The sequence below is a fragment of the Cottoperca gobio genome, chromosome 20 (genome assembly GCF_900634415.1).
Source record: "Cottoperca gobio chromosome 20, fCotGob3.1, whole genome shotgun sequence".
NCBI lineage: Eukaryota > Metazoa > Chordata > Actinopteri > Perciformes > Bovichtidae > Cottoperca > Cottoperca gobio.
The window spans coordinates 11,500,626-11,516,255 of NC_041374.1; the positions used below are offsets into that span (position 1 = coordinate 11,500,626).

Sequence of the window (15,630 nt, forward strand, 5' to 3'; positions counted from 1 at the left end):
AAAAGACTCTCACGCACACACTCACACATTGCATCATCTAGGTCTGTGTACTATATACACAAGCCCCAACTACACGCACACACCTCATCCTCCGGAGGTTTGGGGGTGTTGTCGTCAGGGGAGGGGTTTGCCCTGGACTCAGTAGAGGCAGTGGCCCGAGTGGGGACAGGGGCGCGTTTAGGCTCTCCCCCAAGCTGTGAGTAAATCTCATTGATTTCACTGACTGTGACATAGCCCTGGAAAAGTGTCATGTGGAGAAAGAGGGGAGAGAGAAGGGGGGAGGTATAGCATGAAGTGAGTCAGTCGTTTTAATGACACACTTAAGAATTAGTTGCAGAGTTTGGTTGTGATTTAAAAAAGTCTCGTCACTTAGAAGTAAGTTACTTTACTGTAGCGTTAGCATTCATTGAGTGGCGTACATGAGACTATAGACATTGTTACAAGGTTACATCAGTATTAATACATGCGAGTATGAGCTGTGCCCAGAATTACTGAAATGAGTCTCTGCTCAAATTCATGTAGTAACTTCTTCCCTTCCTGTATTGCAGGGACTAGCAGTTACAACAAGAAACAGAAAGGGGGAAAACAACCAGAAGGAAGGAAGGATCAGACTATCTGGACAAAGAGGAAAACAGAAATGGATACATTAGTAAAACAAGTCAAAAGTACCTCTGCTTTCTTGAGAGAAATAGAGGAAAGGAGGGAGGAGAGGGCGCAAAAGTTGACCGGAGGAGGAGAAAGTGTGGCTGAGATGGTGTCACGGCTACGATTGCTAAAAGACCGACACACATCAGCTAGAGAAGCTGAATCCTAGCAGAGAAGGAAACCCCAACGATTAAAAATGATGAGGGCCCTGCCCACTTTAGGAGGACAGACTTCATTTTCTTGTCTGACAGCTGTCAATCAAACCTACCTCCCGTAGAGTGAAACCTCGGCCGCCAGTGAGGTCAGCATATTTCCTTTCCAGCATGGTGAGGTTCTCTTTCTCCTAATAGACAGAAACAGGAAACAAAGGAAGTGAAAAACACTGTTAAAAACAAAACGAACATCTTCTTGTTGGGTTTTTTCTTTTCATTCATACACATAAGCAAGGATGGCCACGTGCATACATATGCAAACATGGATATCTTCGTACCCTTTGCAGCATCGCTTCGAGGGTGCTCCTCTCCTTCAAAAAGCTCTCCTTCTCTCGCTGAGCCTGCTGGGTAATCTGTGCTGCCTGCTTCCTCAGAGTCAACAGTCGCTCCTGAAGGAAAAGCAAGTGTTTGCAGCTCATTTATAAAACATGACACTATCACCCACCACAACCAGTACCAAACCAAAATATAACATTGCGTTTACATTTCTCCACAGGTTTGACTCATTTAAAAACAGGCAAACAGAGAGCGGTTACCTTGCGACTGACACTGCTCCGCTGGTAGTCTGCGATCTCCCGGAGAAGCTGTTGCGTGTGGGTCTCCTTCTCCTCGTCCTGCCTGCTCTCTCTCTCCAGTTGCTGGAACTCCAAGTCCTCAAAACGTTTCGATTCTGCATCGAGCACCTCACAGTCCTGATGCACAAACATACACAAGAAATAATGCAGAGGTAAACAGGCAAGACAAAGTTATGCACATGCATGTCAAACTTCACTAGACATACTGTTGGCACGTACACTTGGTAGAACATGCAAGATGCAGGTAAACAAAAAAGAATACCAGTAAATAACACCAAAAGATCACACAGCGGCTGTATGGCAGGTAAATAAATAAGTGTTTCCCCTAACCACCAACGGAGCCCTGCACCCCCCTGAAATAAAAAAAACCTTCTATATTTTTTTTTTACATATATATTCACAACTCACTTTTCACATTGACTCTTAAATAAAATCTTAAATAAACTAAACGCTTATGCTATTGATCTAATTTATGTGCACGTTTCAGTTTGTACTGTCTACTTTGCACATTCACATTCTCTCCTTCGCTCCGTTTTGCGAAGGGCGGGGCTTCGCAGCTGACACACACACACACCTACAGTCAAAGCGGAGGAAAGGAGAGAACTGAATAGATACCGCGCAACGCACGCACCCCCCCATATGTTGTACTTGTCCGTAGGTGTGAATGTGAGCGTGAATGGTTGTCTGTCTCTAAGCGTCAGCCCTGTGATTTGACTGGCAACCTGTCCCAGGGTGTCCTCCGCCTCTCGCCCAATGTCAGCGGGGATGGGCTGCAGTGGCGTCCGGGGTCAATGTTGCAAGCTTCAGTTAATGGACGTGCTCTGCTGTGGGCATGCTGCGGCAGACGTGTAGTGCCGTGGACTGGCCCCATATATTTTGGCCGCGAGACCCTATGCCTAAATGTCAGTGTACTTTACATCACTGTATACTCTTACAGGTGCAACCCTTCTGGTGAGAGAGATGTGTAGACATAGAAACATAAAAAGTTAGACATTGAGAAGATACATGAACCAGGTAAAGATCGAAGGTCGCCGTGTGGTGGAGAGCAAGTTAGCTCAGGAAATTAAATGTGTGCTTTAGTTCAAGCGAGCATCACCCGTCTCTTTGTAGAGTCTGTTCAAGTGAACACCTGTTCACATATACTGTATGTTTTGAGTGTCAATATGCATATGAGCACAATACATCTGCCTTTGTTCTGGATCAGTCGATCAGTGTACACATGCACAGCTGTTGCATTTCCCACTTATGTTGAGTTCTACGCTTGTGCACATTTTGTGACATAGTCTTACAAACAAGTACATATCTTCTTGTGTATGTGTGTGTGTGTGTGTGTGTGTGTACTGACCCTGGCCAGCTGCTCCTGCAGGGGCTCCTTGGTGGCCTCAGGGCAGCTGTCCAGCTGGGAGCGCTGCTCACACACAATCTGAGCCAACTTCTCTACTCTGCCTCTTTCTGCCTGTAGCAACTCGCACGCCTGGCATACACATGTACATAACACATAGACGCACATACACGCCCACACAAACACGCATGCACACATTTGTTTATGTGTACATACCAACAAAGAAACAGAGACACACAAGCACACGCACACACACACAGGACAGAGAGAGGATGGCAGCGTTAGTAAGACTGGGGGAGGCACAGTTAGTCACTATAGCGACCAGGTCAGCAAGATTAGCCAAGAGGGAGGAGGGGAGGGAAAGATCTACCAAAGGGACGAGAACTAGGGATGTATAGAGTAGAAATGAAGGTGGTATGAATAGTGATATGAGTTCTGTCTCCTTTTCCTCGGTTTGTTTGAATGGAAATGACGGCGGGATCGGATGAGAAGGAATGGCTCAGTAGATTAATGGTCCTCTGAATAACACAACATATACACACGGCCAAAATCTTTACAAGCACTCAACTTCACCTTCCTCTTCAACACTCAGGCAACACTTATGTATGTGATCGTTCTCTCTCTCTCTCTCTCTCTCTCTCTCTTTCCCTCAGTATCATGATGTGGTTTTATCATATACAGTATCTACAGAGAATATCCAAAAGCCAAACCAAAGCATGTGCACGCAAACACACACAACAAATTCAATCTGTTTATCCACTTGCATGCTCCACCCAGTCAATGATACTATATATTGGTATAACTGTAGACAGACTCTCTCTCACTCACACACACACACACACACACACGGTCCTCCCGCAGGAGTGTGTGTAAGATAGGATCACTTGGTGACCGCTATACCCTGGGCAGTGTTAACAGATATATATTTGGACCAGAGACAGCATGAGGAGGATTAACGCCTACCAGTTAGTCACATGACCCCGAAATGTATGAGAGTCTCAGAGTAGTGTATGTGTTTTCAATACGAGACGCACACATACACCTTCGGAAAGGAAGTGTTGCTGGTTAAAATCCATGTTTAGTGTACAACGCTTTCTTTCCATTAGTGACAGTTTGTTTCTCTGCTTTGAAACTTATCACTTACCAACCCTTCAGCAAAGAAATACAAACTATTTGCAGAAGATGCATCATCACACGCCCAAAATGCTCTCAGCTCTCGGTCTCTGTGTCAGCCATTATGAATCTGTATCCATCACACTCATTGTTTTACAGTGAAGCCTGTTGCATACCTTTTCTTTTTCCCGCTGGGACTTGGTCTCTAGGTCAGCCATCTTGTTGTGAAGTGCTTCTAGAGCGTCTCTTTCTTGCTGGAGAGCAGATACCTCCGACTCCTGCTCAGCCTCTACCAGAGCTCGCTCCAGCTCCACCTTGGATAAATACACAACTGTACGTAAGCCATTTGTAATGATTATGGGTTTATCCTTAATTGTATTTAAACCTGTAGATAACACTACCTGATGATTTGTAAACAAAAACGCATTACTGATAAAAAAAAAAGAAAAAAAAAGTCACTGCTCTCTAAAAAATAGGACTTCTAGACTTAACATTAAACTATGAATTGTAAGATGGAAATGTATGCTGCTGTGTCCGTCCATCACAAACGGCTCCCTCACTCCGTCTTTACCTCTTGGGCAGACTCGTCCATTTGGTTGTCGAGCTCTTTGATCTTTTGCTCCAGCTCCTCCATGTTGTTCAGCACCTGGATCCTCTCCTCTTCGACACGCCTCACTTCCTCCTCTGAAGGCCTCGCTTCCAGTGCACGGCGACGAGCTGCATCATCTACAGCCTGGTAACAACAACCACAGATTGAGCCTTTGTTCACAGACAATATTGGGGTTTCATGGTCATTAGTTGTAATAATAATAATAATCACACTACAAATTCAATAATGTGGTGACATTAAGTGACAATAGGTGTACCAACAGTATTTGTAATTTTACTATAGTTCAGAACAGTTCATCACTATGGCGACTGCAGGACGGAAACATATTTGCTACATAATATTTGCGTTTGCAGAACTGAAAGTGGTTTTGCTGTGGTGAAGCAGTTCTTCTCTGGACTATGAAAATGTATGTTTAAGTAAAGAGATGCGGGCTGACACAAGCACACACACACAAACACCAGCTGCCCATTCTAACTTGTAACACTTCCCCTGCACTAATCTAATAAATGGGCTGTAAATATCTCCCATCTGTGGACGTGAAGGATGTGTATGTCGATACTTTCCAAGTATTAAGAGGAGTAAGCCTTGTCACTCTGGAGGAATAGGGAGCATAAACACTTCCCACATCAATCCTGATTAATCTTTTAGTCAAAGGTGCTACTTTAGCAGTTACTCTTTTCAAACGGGAGATGTGTGTGATGCTGAATTTACAGTTAACGTGCATTTGACTGAATCCCAAGCGACTGAGGATAATCTCATGCCGTCAGTTTTCACAGAGACTCCAGTCTGAATGACGCAGAATAACTTTATAATTATTAGTAAATCAACGTTTTCTCCTTCTTATTCACCAACTTGTACACTCAGGTTTCTCAGTCTTGCTCCCTCTCTCTCTCTCTCTCTCTCTCTCTCTCTCTCTCTCGCTTTTGTGAATGAGTCAGGTGGTCGGTTGAATTCATATAAATGTGTGCAGATAAATCTCATGTACCTCACTGGTCCTCTGTGCACGTGGAGAAGGTGAGGCGGCAAATCTTCTCAGACTGACACAGGGGGATTCTGCCCTGTTGTCTCGCTGACCGCTGCTGCGCCTCCGTCGTACCTGTAGATCATCATCATAGTAACCATTCTCTGATCCATGGGAGGAAACGTGTCCGTTCCCTGTCGTTCCGTTAACAGCTGAAGAGTCTGAAAAGACCGATGGTGTGTCGTCATCGTCGTCGTCGTCGTTCAGTTGAAGCTTCTCAAGCTCCTGGTTGATCTTCTGGAGATCCGTCACAGCTGAAGTTGGACTCATAGCTGTGCTACCTCCATCTCTGTCAGACCGGCCCAGCTCCGAACACAGAGACAAGATGGTCTCCAGGCGCTGTCGCTCCTGAGATGAGCACACACACACACACATAGACAAACACATATGGGCATGAGTTATCAGAATCAGCTTTTTTTGTTGCTCTCAATGTACACAGTAATACCCCTACAGCTAAAGACAATGACGACAAAGGTGAACATAAACATACCAGTTGTGTAGTTGTTTTTGTTAGCAGGTTGTAATCATTTTACTTCTAAAAAAGTAACAATCCCAAAAGTTCCCACCATTATTTATTCCACTGCTTCTCGGACACAGCAGAGTGTTTGAGTGCCACATAAATACAGTATAAACCTATACGTGTTATTAACTTATTATTATATTATGTATTACAATATTACAAGGTGAGATATATCAAACAGACAGCAAGTGTACCTAATTAGAAATTAGGTCACATGTTAACTTTTCAAAACCAGTATAAAACACAATTTGCATTTATACCGATTCTGACATTAGATTTATTCATGCATATGTTTTTAAATTGGTTAAAAGAAAAGCACAAATTGAACGTTGTGTTATGTTCCGTACAAGAGAGGTCACAGCAGCTCAGCGGGTATTATTTCTTCCATCATAAAATCATGTTTCCAATGCTCAAGTTACCTGGGGAAGCATCGCAGAAGTCAATCCCTCCAGTGAAAATGTCCTTAAGTCCAAAATACACTCAGTACCATTCTGTTTTGTTTGTAATTTACTAAATCTAGTTCAGTACATCATTTGAAAAGCTTAGAAAGAATAGTATCCTCTCACTGGGAAACCCTGGAACAAGTTCTGCCTGCCTTAACGCAGCTATATGGGGAGCAATGGAGTCTGCAGAGAGTCAAAATACCCCCTCATAGGTTTAGCAGTAGCTTCTCTGGAGGGAGATCAATGTAAACCACACAGAAAGCCTGTGTAAGTAATATTAGAGACGGACAGAGGGAGGTGAGAAAAAAAAGAACGTGGGACAGAGGTGTGTGAATATGTGTGTGTGTGTGTGTGTGTGTGTGTGTGTGTGTGTGTGAGAGTGAGAGTGAGAGAAAGCTAATGAGAAGAAGGTGGACAGCTGTCACGTATGATCGGATGTGTGCACGAGAACAGGCCATGACTCCAAACACAGGAATGTGTGTGTGTGTGTGTGTGTGTGTGTGTGTGTGTGTGTGTATACTACCACTGAGGAAACAGGACACTTTCCAGGGAAATGTTCTCTAGCAAGAATCTGAACCAGGTAAAGATTCATTATATAAGAAACATCATATTACCCATCATTCAACCATTTATTTTAGAAATTAAATATAAAATAGTAATTTATCCAATTTATTTATCAATAAAAATAGGAAAGATTAATCACAGTACAAATTGTTTACCAGTGGAATCATCTTTTGTATACATGTGTGAATGCACACAAACAAACAAACAAAGCCCATGTAATGTGAACCAGGAGCTGATGCAAAACAAGCCTGTGTCAGTTTGACACCTTGACGCAAGCCTCTGTGGAGCCCTTATAGTAACCAACTGTCAACTCGAGGCACACAGAGAAAGGGAGACAAAGATGCACTGAAAGGACAACGTTAGAAAAAAAGAAAAAAAAGATGGAGAGAAAAGCAAAGAGAGGAAAATGGTGGAGGGAGAGTGTGGAGAAATAGAAAGAGCGGAAACAACTTTGGGCTGACATAGTGGACAAATAGAGGAGCACTAGAATTAAAAGGACCTCTCTTACCGGCTGCATAATAGCCTAAACTTAACCAACACTTCCGCAAATGCATCTAAACTGTAAATCCTAAATGAAATGATGGGTAATGTAAGTTAGCTATTGTTTTTGTGTGTCTCTTCCTTTTGTTGCTGGTAACCTCCCCAAACAGCCATTTATGCAAACAACCTAATAAGATCCCAGCATGGAAAGAATGCAGGTTTCCTGTACGACCACTAGAGGGCGAACAAGGTTAAGACAACGCTTTCCTGAGCTCAGCCTTGACTCTGAGATACTGCTATGAGCCTTCTTACAATGCCCAGCAGCATCTGATCATAGCTACTAAAAGCACTTAATCATTTATTATAGAGTAATCAGCGATATTATTTAACATATATTTTATAATAATGATTTTAGATATTTAAATATAAAGACTCAAATCTCTCTCTTTGATAAAGACAATCCGAATGCATCGTTAACATGCCTGACGGGAGGCTGCTATCCTTTATATTAGGGCACAAACTAAAATCAAATGGTTGTAAAGGAAACCACATCAAGTGCAAAAGTGCTGGATTTAAAATAACATTCTATCTTAATATTGGGCAAATGCAAATTGGGAAGCTTAAACCCACTGAGATGCTTGAACAGCACACAGAAAACTATTTCTCACAGTTTAAAAGACACCAGTCCACAGAATACGGCTGTGTGAAAGAGAGACACATTTAAAGAGGGATAGTGGGATCATGAGTCCAGCTGTCATTATATGTTGAGCATCTGTGTGTTTATCCACCTGCTACACTACAACTCTGCTCTCTAATCTTCTTGAATTCTCCAACCCACATCTGACTGATGTGTTTTGTGGCTCTTCAGTGGTCCGAACCACACTGGGCGGACCTCCAGATGACTGACAAACACGCAGCACACACACACACACACACAGTTAAGAATAGTCCTGTTAGTATGGGCTAACTGCCAGAGGCATCTGTTGAGTGGTGAACCTCACTGTGTGTGTGTGTGTGTGTGTGTGTGTGTGTGTGTGTGTGTGTGTGTGTGTGTGTGTGTTACACTCCCTTGGAGAGTATGTTTGAGGGGACAAGAAGGAGGTTAGTGTGAAAGGATGCATTCTTAAACTCCATTCCATTTCTTGTGGGATTGCGTGTGTGTGTATCCCCATCTTCTTTCAGTAATCCTAACAGCAACACACTGGTCACCTGTCAACAGTCTGTAAGCTTAACTAGTTTACACATTACACGTGATGCGGTCTGTATTACAGGTGTGATAAAAGTGTAATTTCATCAAATGCCAATATGTTTGCATCATTTAAATTGGCAGATGCTGGGGACATCAGGAACATTTGTTGTCCTCTGTTGAGACAGAGACAGAAAGTCACATGTGAAAACACACTCCAACTCACCAGTCTCTCCACCTCCTGCTCACGGAGTCTCTCCTCTTTTTGATGCTGGTGGTAGTCGGTCAGTTCCTCCTTCCCACTCAGTGAGCTGATACTCCCCCTTCTTTCCCTGAAACCTCCTGGTGGGGTCACTCCTGCCTTTCCAAATGACTGTCTCCTCTCGCCCAGCCCCATCCCAGATTCCAGCCCTGCCTTCCCAAATGAAGACCTCCTCTCTCCAAAAGACAGGCCCACTCCTGGGGAGACTCCATGGCTGACCACCCGTTCCAGTTCTGGAGGGCCGGAAATCGTGGGGCTGATGGAGCCCACAGAGCTGGTGGAGGTCAGGCTGAGTTTTTTGGCCACACGAGGAGAAGAGGAGCCCCCAGTCTTGGATGGGAGGGTCACATCAGGTGGGGCAGTTGTGGAAGCGATAGAGGGTATAGTGGAGGGCAAGTTCTTAGGGGAGGAGAGAGAGATAGACACAACACTTTCTCCCTGATTTGTGGTCTGGATTTGATTCCTGTTGGAGGAAAGTTGGCTAGAGTTGTGGTTGAGGTCAAGGCTGGCATTCTGGCTGTTGTTGTAATGGTCATTGCTAATTTTATAACCGCCAGCAACATCGGATCGCCGTGGGGGCAGCGTTGACAAGGTCAGGACTCCATTGTTGTTGTCACGCGGAGATTGGGATGGGCAGAGGCGTGGCAGCGAGCGACTGTGCCCTCCTCCCGTCATACCACTTAGCGAGCCTGCAGAGTATTTCCTGGTTCTACTGCTGGGCAATGGCTCTTGGTTGCCATAGCTACGGCGGCCAAGGCGAGGGCTTGAGGGCATGCTTGCTGCACCTCCCGTTGATGGAGTGCGGGATGAGGAGGAAGGTGGAGGAAGAGAGCGGAGGAAGCTATTGCTCCCATCAACAGAAGTGGTGGAGCCTCCACCATTCCATGTGGACAGTGAAGAAGAGGAGCCAGTGTTGTGCAGCCGTCGGCTATCGCTACTGCCAAAGTTGTCCTGGTTGCGACTGACATAGGAGCGGGAGGCCAGAGAAGAAGATGGGTCTGACCGTCGTCCAGGGGAAAGAGGGGGAGGAGATTTCAAAGACATGGGCGCCCGGTCTGAGCCATAGAAACGCCTTGCCTGGTCCTGATAGGCTGCTGAGGATGTGGCAGGACTTGTGATAGGCGTGGTGGGGGGAGACTGAGAGATGGAATGCAAAACATTATATTACAATTTAAAATACTTATAAATCTCATCACAACATCTAATGCATATACAATATGACGGAGGTAGATGAAAAGACAGAAATATATAGAGAAGATTATGGTGAGGCTTTAGTATATAAGCAGACTCTTCAGCTTTGTGACAGAAAATAGTTATAAATAAATCTAGTGTTGCCAGTTGAACACAGTTGGATAGCACAGGATAATGTGTAAGCCCTGGTTAGCCCCGTTTGGTGTAGTAGATAATGAGTAAGCCCTGGTTAGCCCTGTTTACCCCAAGACAAATCATATAGATTATACAAACCCTGTTGGAGCATGACGTAGAAAGTGGGGCTAAATGATGGCTGACCTGTGTTACACTGAAGTAGGAGGGGTTTGCATTCCCGTTGGCTCTCAGGCTGTTCTCCAGGGCAATCTTCTTGCGCTGTAGGGTGTCCATCAAGTCCCGGAGCTCAGAGGCAGATCGCATGCCCCTAGCACTGCTGGTGCCTCCCACCACCGCATGGCTATAGTCACTACTAAACTTCAGGTAGTCTGGAGGTGGGAGAGCGATAGATTGGAAAATAAATCAATTGTATAATAGGGGAAAGTGTAGATATACAAATACAGGTGAACATTCATGGGCAAGAGAAACAAGGAGATACAAAATGGAGAAAACAGGAATATGGACAGAAATAGTGTGTAAAGAGAAAGAAAAACAAGAGGGAAGGTAGAAAACAAGAGAACATTGGTATGACTGGGATACGAGATGGGAGAAAAGAGATCAGTAACATAAAAAGAAGAAGGAGAAGAAGGAGGTGCACCGAGTCCTGAATGGTGGTAAAGACAGAAAGGGAGAGAGCGGTTGTGCATGTACCTGAAGCTGCAGTTATTTATACTGTAGATGAACCTTGGCTGAACAAACCCAACCTAAACAATCCACAACTTGCAGCGAATCACCCAGAAGTCAACTCTCACACACTGCATGCAAATACGCCCTCGCACAAAACCATCCATTAGATCCAAGACAAACATTTAAACTCTAACTCTACTTCAGTTCCTTAGACTAGCTTTTTGGGAAATGAAAAAGACCACAAGATATTCTGGAATACCCTCAAGAGGCCCCCCGCCCTTCCTAAAGCCTTTTATTTAAAGCAGCTTCAGCAGTGAGGGGGTCTTTCTTACAAACCTCAACTGAGTCAGTAAGATTTAGCAGGAAGGATGTTAAAACTAAGACCAAAAATATATTTTACTTAAAATTGCTGAGGTTGGTGGAAGTATTTTTGATTAATAGCACCAGTTCTACATTTTCCTGTGGAGAAAACCCCATCCCTAAATATTTTCCTGTTATTCAAAGATGCAGGTCAAACACTAGTAGAAAGCAATATGTGAGAAACCTGCCCAGTGTTTTTAATTCATCTGTGGTTTTATGTGGAAAAGAAGCTATTACAATGTTCAAACTTAGACCACCTAGTGTTTAACTGTCACAAACGCCCACACACACACCAAAAAGCTTTCCTACAACAGTGGCATGTGTACTTCCCATGTGTACATATGCCAAGAGTGTACATCATATGTTGAAGAATTTAAGCATAAGTGAGAATATTCAACCTCTCCTGCTTACTTGCTTACTTATGCTTAGTTATATTGTTAGAGAAACTGGAATACCTAAAAGCACACGTCATAATTGAATGTAAGCCAGTGTGAGAAAATGTCAAACCTTACATGGTGGAGAGAAATGGGGCAGAAAATGAAAGACATAAGATCTAGAAACACACACACAAAGACACACACACACACGCAGGGTGTTTGTGTCCATACATGGGCAGATTCATACTGGAGGCCTGGCGTGCATTAACTCCCTTCTATCGTGACTATTCTCTTCTATGCTCAGCTCATTTTGCTTTGTGTGGGAGTCTTTACTTTAGGTGCATGTTTCAGAGTGAGTTTTAGCAATCTGGACAATACAAGATAAGATTCTGGCTGCCATACTTTTGCAAAGTATGTGCGTGAATGTGTATGTGAGAAAGATGCATGTCACTCACACACACACACACACACACACACACACACACACACACACACACACACACACACACACACACACACACACACACACACACACACACACACACACACACACACACACACACACACACACACACACACACACACACACACACACACACACACACACACACACACACTGCTCAAAGCCCGATCAATCACTTAGGAGACAGCAGAGCCCAGCTGTATCGCTATAGAAATGGAGGCGGGGCACCAGATGACAATAACATTCCAATAAGCTTTGAATTTAAGTTTTAGCACGTGTGTGACAGTGTATGCTTAGGAAAGACATATGAGAGGGCTGAAATAAATACCTGCCCCCACCCAACCCTTCAATCTTTCTTACATACTTGCTCAAGGCTAACATCCCCATCACATACACCTGTCGTTGTGACTACCTGTGACTATACCCTGAGATCCCTGTCAAGGCATAGGAGCAGAAGATGTGTGTGGGGACAGAACAGATGTCACATGAGGAGATCACGCTGATGAAGAACTACAAGCAGAGAAAAGGTGAAAAGCAGATTGAATAGATGGACGAGGTGATAAAAATGGCAGGGAGGTGGAAGAGGAGATGGTGATGTGGCAGGACAAAGACAGCGAGGAGGAACAAAGAAAAAAGAGCAAGGATCAAGTGCAGGTCATGGGTCAGGGAAGGGGTTTACACACACACCACCCCCCCCCCACCCCCCTTTGTGTGCGTGTGTATTTATGTGTGTGAGTGTATGTGTGTACCTGTGTTGTAGGCCAAAGCTGACACTGGGCTCTTTTGTGGAAGCATGCTCTTCATTCTGCTTGCTTCCTCAGGATGGTTGAACCGGAAGAAATAGGATTTACCCAGACACAGGGAATAACCTAGAGAGAAAAACACAAAGAAACACAGTAAAATTAGAGATACATCTTATATTTACTGCGACAGAGGCAGAGTACATTCAGGTAAAGGGTTGTATAAGTAAATAGTATAGCCTTACTTATGATCAAAAACACATTGTAAGCAATTCCTCTGTTAGTGTGGCACAAACATCAGAATCTTGCAGAGCAGACCATGTGACACATATATTAGGTATACAGCATACACTGCTCTATGCCTAAAGAGGCGGTCGTAAGTCTAGCTTAAAAGTTGGTGTGAGCCTGGAGTATTTGTTCACAGCCGGAAACACACTTGCACTCTCTTGTGCACAGTTGGCCATTCCAGGCCACAGTGTTTGCTCTGGCCATCAATTAGCCTGAGAGGGCCAGGTATTAAACAAGATGTCAGGGTCACAACCTCTGTAATACACACAGACAGCCACAGCTGTACAAATACCTCAGAAGGAAAGGCAAAGACACACACACCCACACACACACACACACACACACACACACACACACACACACACACACACAGTAAAAACCACATTCAAAGACTACACTGATGCAAAGAGGAGCAGACAGCAAATATGAGAAAAATCACAAGACTAGCTAACAGGCTAAACAAAGAGTTCCCCTCTCATTTGACTGTCTCCTCACAAACACATGCAATCTCTTTGTTCTCTCTATCCTTTCAACCTCCACCCGGCGGGTAGAAGGTTCATATAAGAATTACAGTAAACCCCCACAATGTTAGCATATGTGTAAAAAGGCTAAAAAGCACCTCCTCTATAGCTCCATTACAGTTACATCAAGATTCCTTGGACCTGAAGTCAGACACAGCCACTGAGGCAAGAGGGGGGATAGCGAGAGGGTGAATGGAAAAAGACTGAATGGAAAAATGTCAAAGTTGTTTTTCTTTCTTTTCCCTTCTCTCATTCTCATCTCTCTTTTGCCGTGTTCTTTCTCACTCTCCTCCTAATGTCCAGTTCACTAACATCTCCACTGAAAGGTCCGACTAAAAACAAATGTGAGATTATAGTTTAGCTAAAAGAGGTCATATCTGTCTAGACGTTTCCTTAGAGTGCGCAGAGAGCAGATTTTTCTGCCTTCAAAGCTGTAATTTCTCAACACAGGGGGGGACCTGAGTGCTGTGGTGAGGTGGAGCTAACACCACACACAGGAAAACAGTGTAAAAAATGTTTAGTCTACACAGCTGGACTGTGAACTTCTCAAATACATACTCATCTAAACACAATCTTGCAGGTTTTGGCACAACCTGTGAAGCATTGGCATCTTGACAGAGAGATTAAAAGATGCGTGTCTTCTTGAGAGTAAAAGAAGAAAACACACACACACACACACAGATGTCACCATGAAGGTTAGTTAGAGCATGGTCTAATAATATGTTTCTCACAGCCAGACATGAGTAATGTGTGTGTATATCTTCAAAATGTTATGCATGCCCTTTGTATCTTTGTGAGTGTGTAAATATGTCTCGTAACCGTGTCTGCCTAATGAATCACAGTAATTCCCAGTATTTAGCAGAACACACACACACACTCTTATAAAAGTCTAATTTCCTACCCTCAATAGCCTCGCCATGTGCCACCTTTAAAGTGTGTCGCCCTGATTTGTTCACAACCCCCACCCCCCTCTATCTAATTTCCTCTCAGTACTTCTTAGCGAACAAATAACTACTAATCCTCTGCTCCTTCAGCATAAGCAAATACTAGCAGTATGTGTGTGTTTGTGTCAGAGATAAAGAAACAGAACCGTGTCTGTTTCTTTAAACCTGATGATTCAACATGGATTATTATGGTGTAAAGAAAAAAACTAACCTTTAAAATCCATCTGTGATACAAGCACAAGCGAACACGCAGCATCCAATCAAAAAAGTATGCTAATCTCAACTGCTTGCACACAAACTACATTCAAATATGCTGCCCATAACCCCGTGTCCACTCCACTATACCTACACAAACAAGACATACCATCACAACAAAACATCTTTAATCTCATTTATGTTTACCAGTAAATTGAGTTTGCCTCCCACTTCAAAGCATGCACCCCCCCCCAACACAGACATATGGACAGACCCTCTCCAACGACAACAACACTGGAAATTAGTCTGTATATACATTTATAGGATAATTTAAAGTTTGCAATCTACAAAGTCAGACCTCAGAGTCTTTGAGGGAACAGATGTAGGAGCTGCATCAAGTCTGGAGCCAATTTTTGTTTCCATGTAGATCTGAGCGAACCGAACTACATTCTCACCACAATGTTACGGAAGGGAAACTCAAAACTGTTTCTCTATTTGGTTAACATAAGTGGAGGAATTGTCAAATTGAGACCATTAGAATGAATGAAAAATAAACCAACGACAAAGATCCCATGACGAACATGTGCTTAAATTAAACTCACTAACCTGCTTACTGGTTTGGTTTAACATGCAAAGTAAATCACCAACAAGTTCTAGTGCAGTCAGTAAAAAACATCCTCAATTTTGTTCCATCAAAATCCATAAACTATTTTAAAAAACTGACTGCCTTCAAAATGTTGCAATGATCCCTTAAATCTCCATGGGACTGAACCAACG

At 43.6% G+C, this 15,630-nt stretch overlaps 1 protein-coding gene across 5 annotated transcripts in view; it reads right to left on the reverse strand.

Moving 5' to 3' along the window:
* phldb2b (pleckstrin homology-like domain, family B, member 2b) overlaps positions 1–15,630 on the reverse strand; it is a 37,557-nt gene that overhangs the window by 8,440 nt on the left and 13,487 nt on the right. For 2 of the 5 annotated variants that reach the window (XM_029457745.1, XM_029457749.1), the window contains 12 exons: positions 12,915–13,034; positions 10,483–10,667; positions 8,938–10,110; positions 5,483–5,866; positions 4,459–4,620; positions 4,064–4,201; positions 2,778–2,906; positions 1,394–1,549; positions 1,136–1,246; positions 914–988; positions 670–810; positions 84–236 (listed from right to left, as the gene is read on the reverse strand). In XM_029457745.1, coding sequence (XP_029313605.1) covers positions 84–236; positions 670–810; positions 914–988; positions 1,136–1,246; positions 1,394–1,549; positions 2,778–2,906; positions 4,064–4,201; positions 4,459–4,620; positions 5,483–5,866; positions 8,938–10,110; positions 10,483–10,667; positions 12,915–13,034 — 2,927 coding nt within the window. The remainder of the gene's footprint in view (positions 1–83; positions 237–669; positions 811–913; positions 989–1,135; positions 1,247–1,393; positions 1,550–2,777; positions 2,907–4,063; positions 4,202–4,458; positions 4,621–5,482; positions 5,867–8,937; positions 10,111–10,482; positions 10,668–12,914; positions 13,035–15,630) is intronic. The other 3 variants (XM_029457746.1, XM_029457747.1, XM_029457748.1) reach the window with 3 other exon arrangements.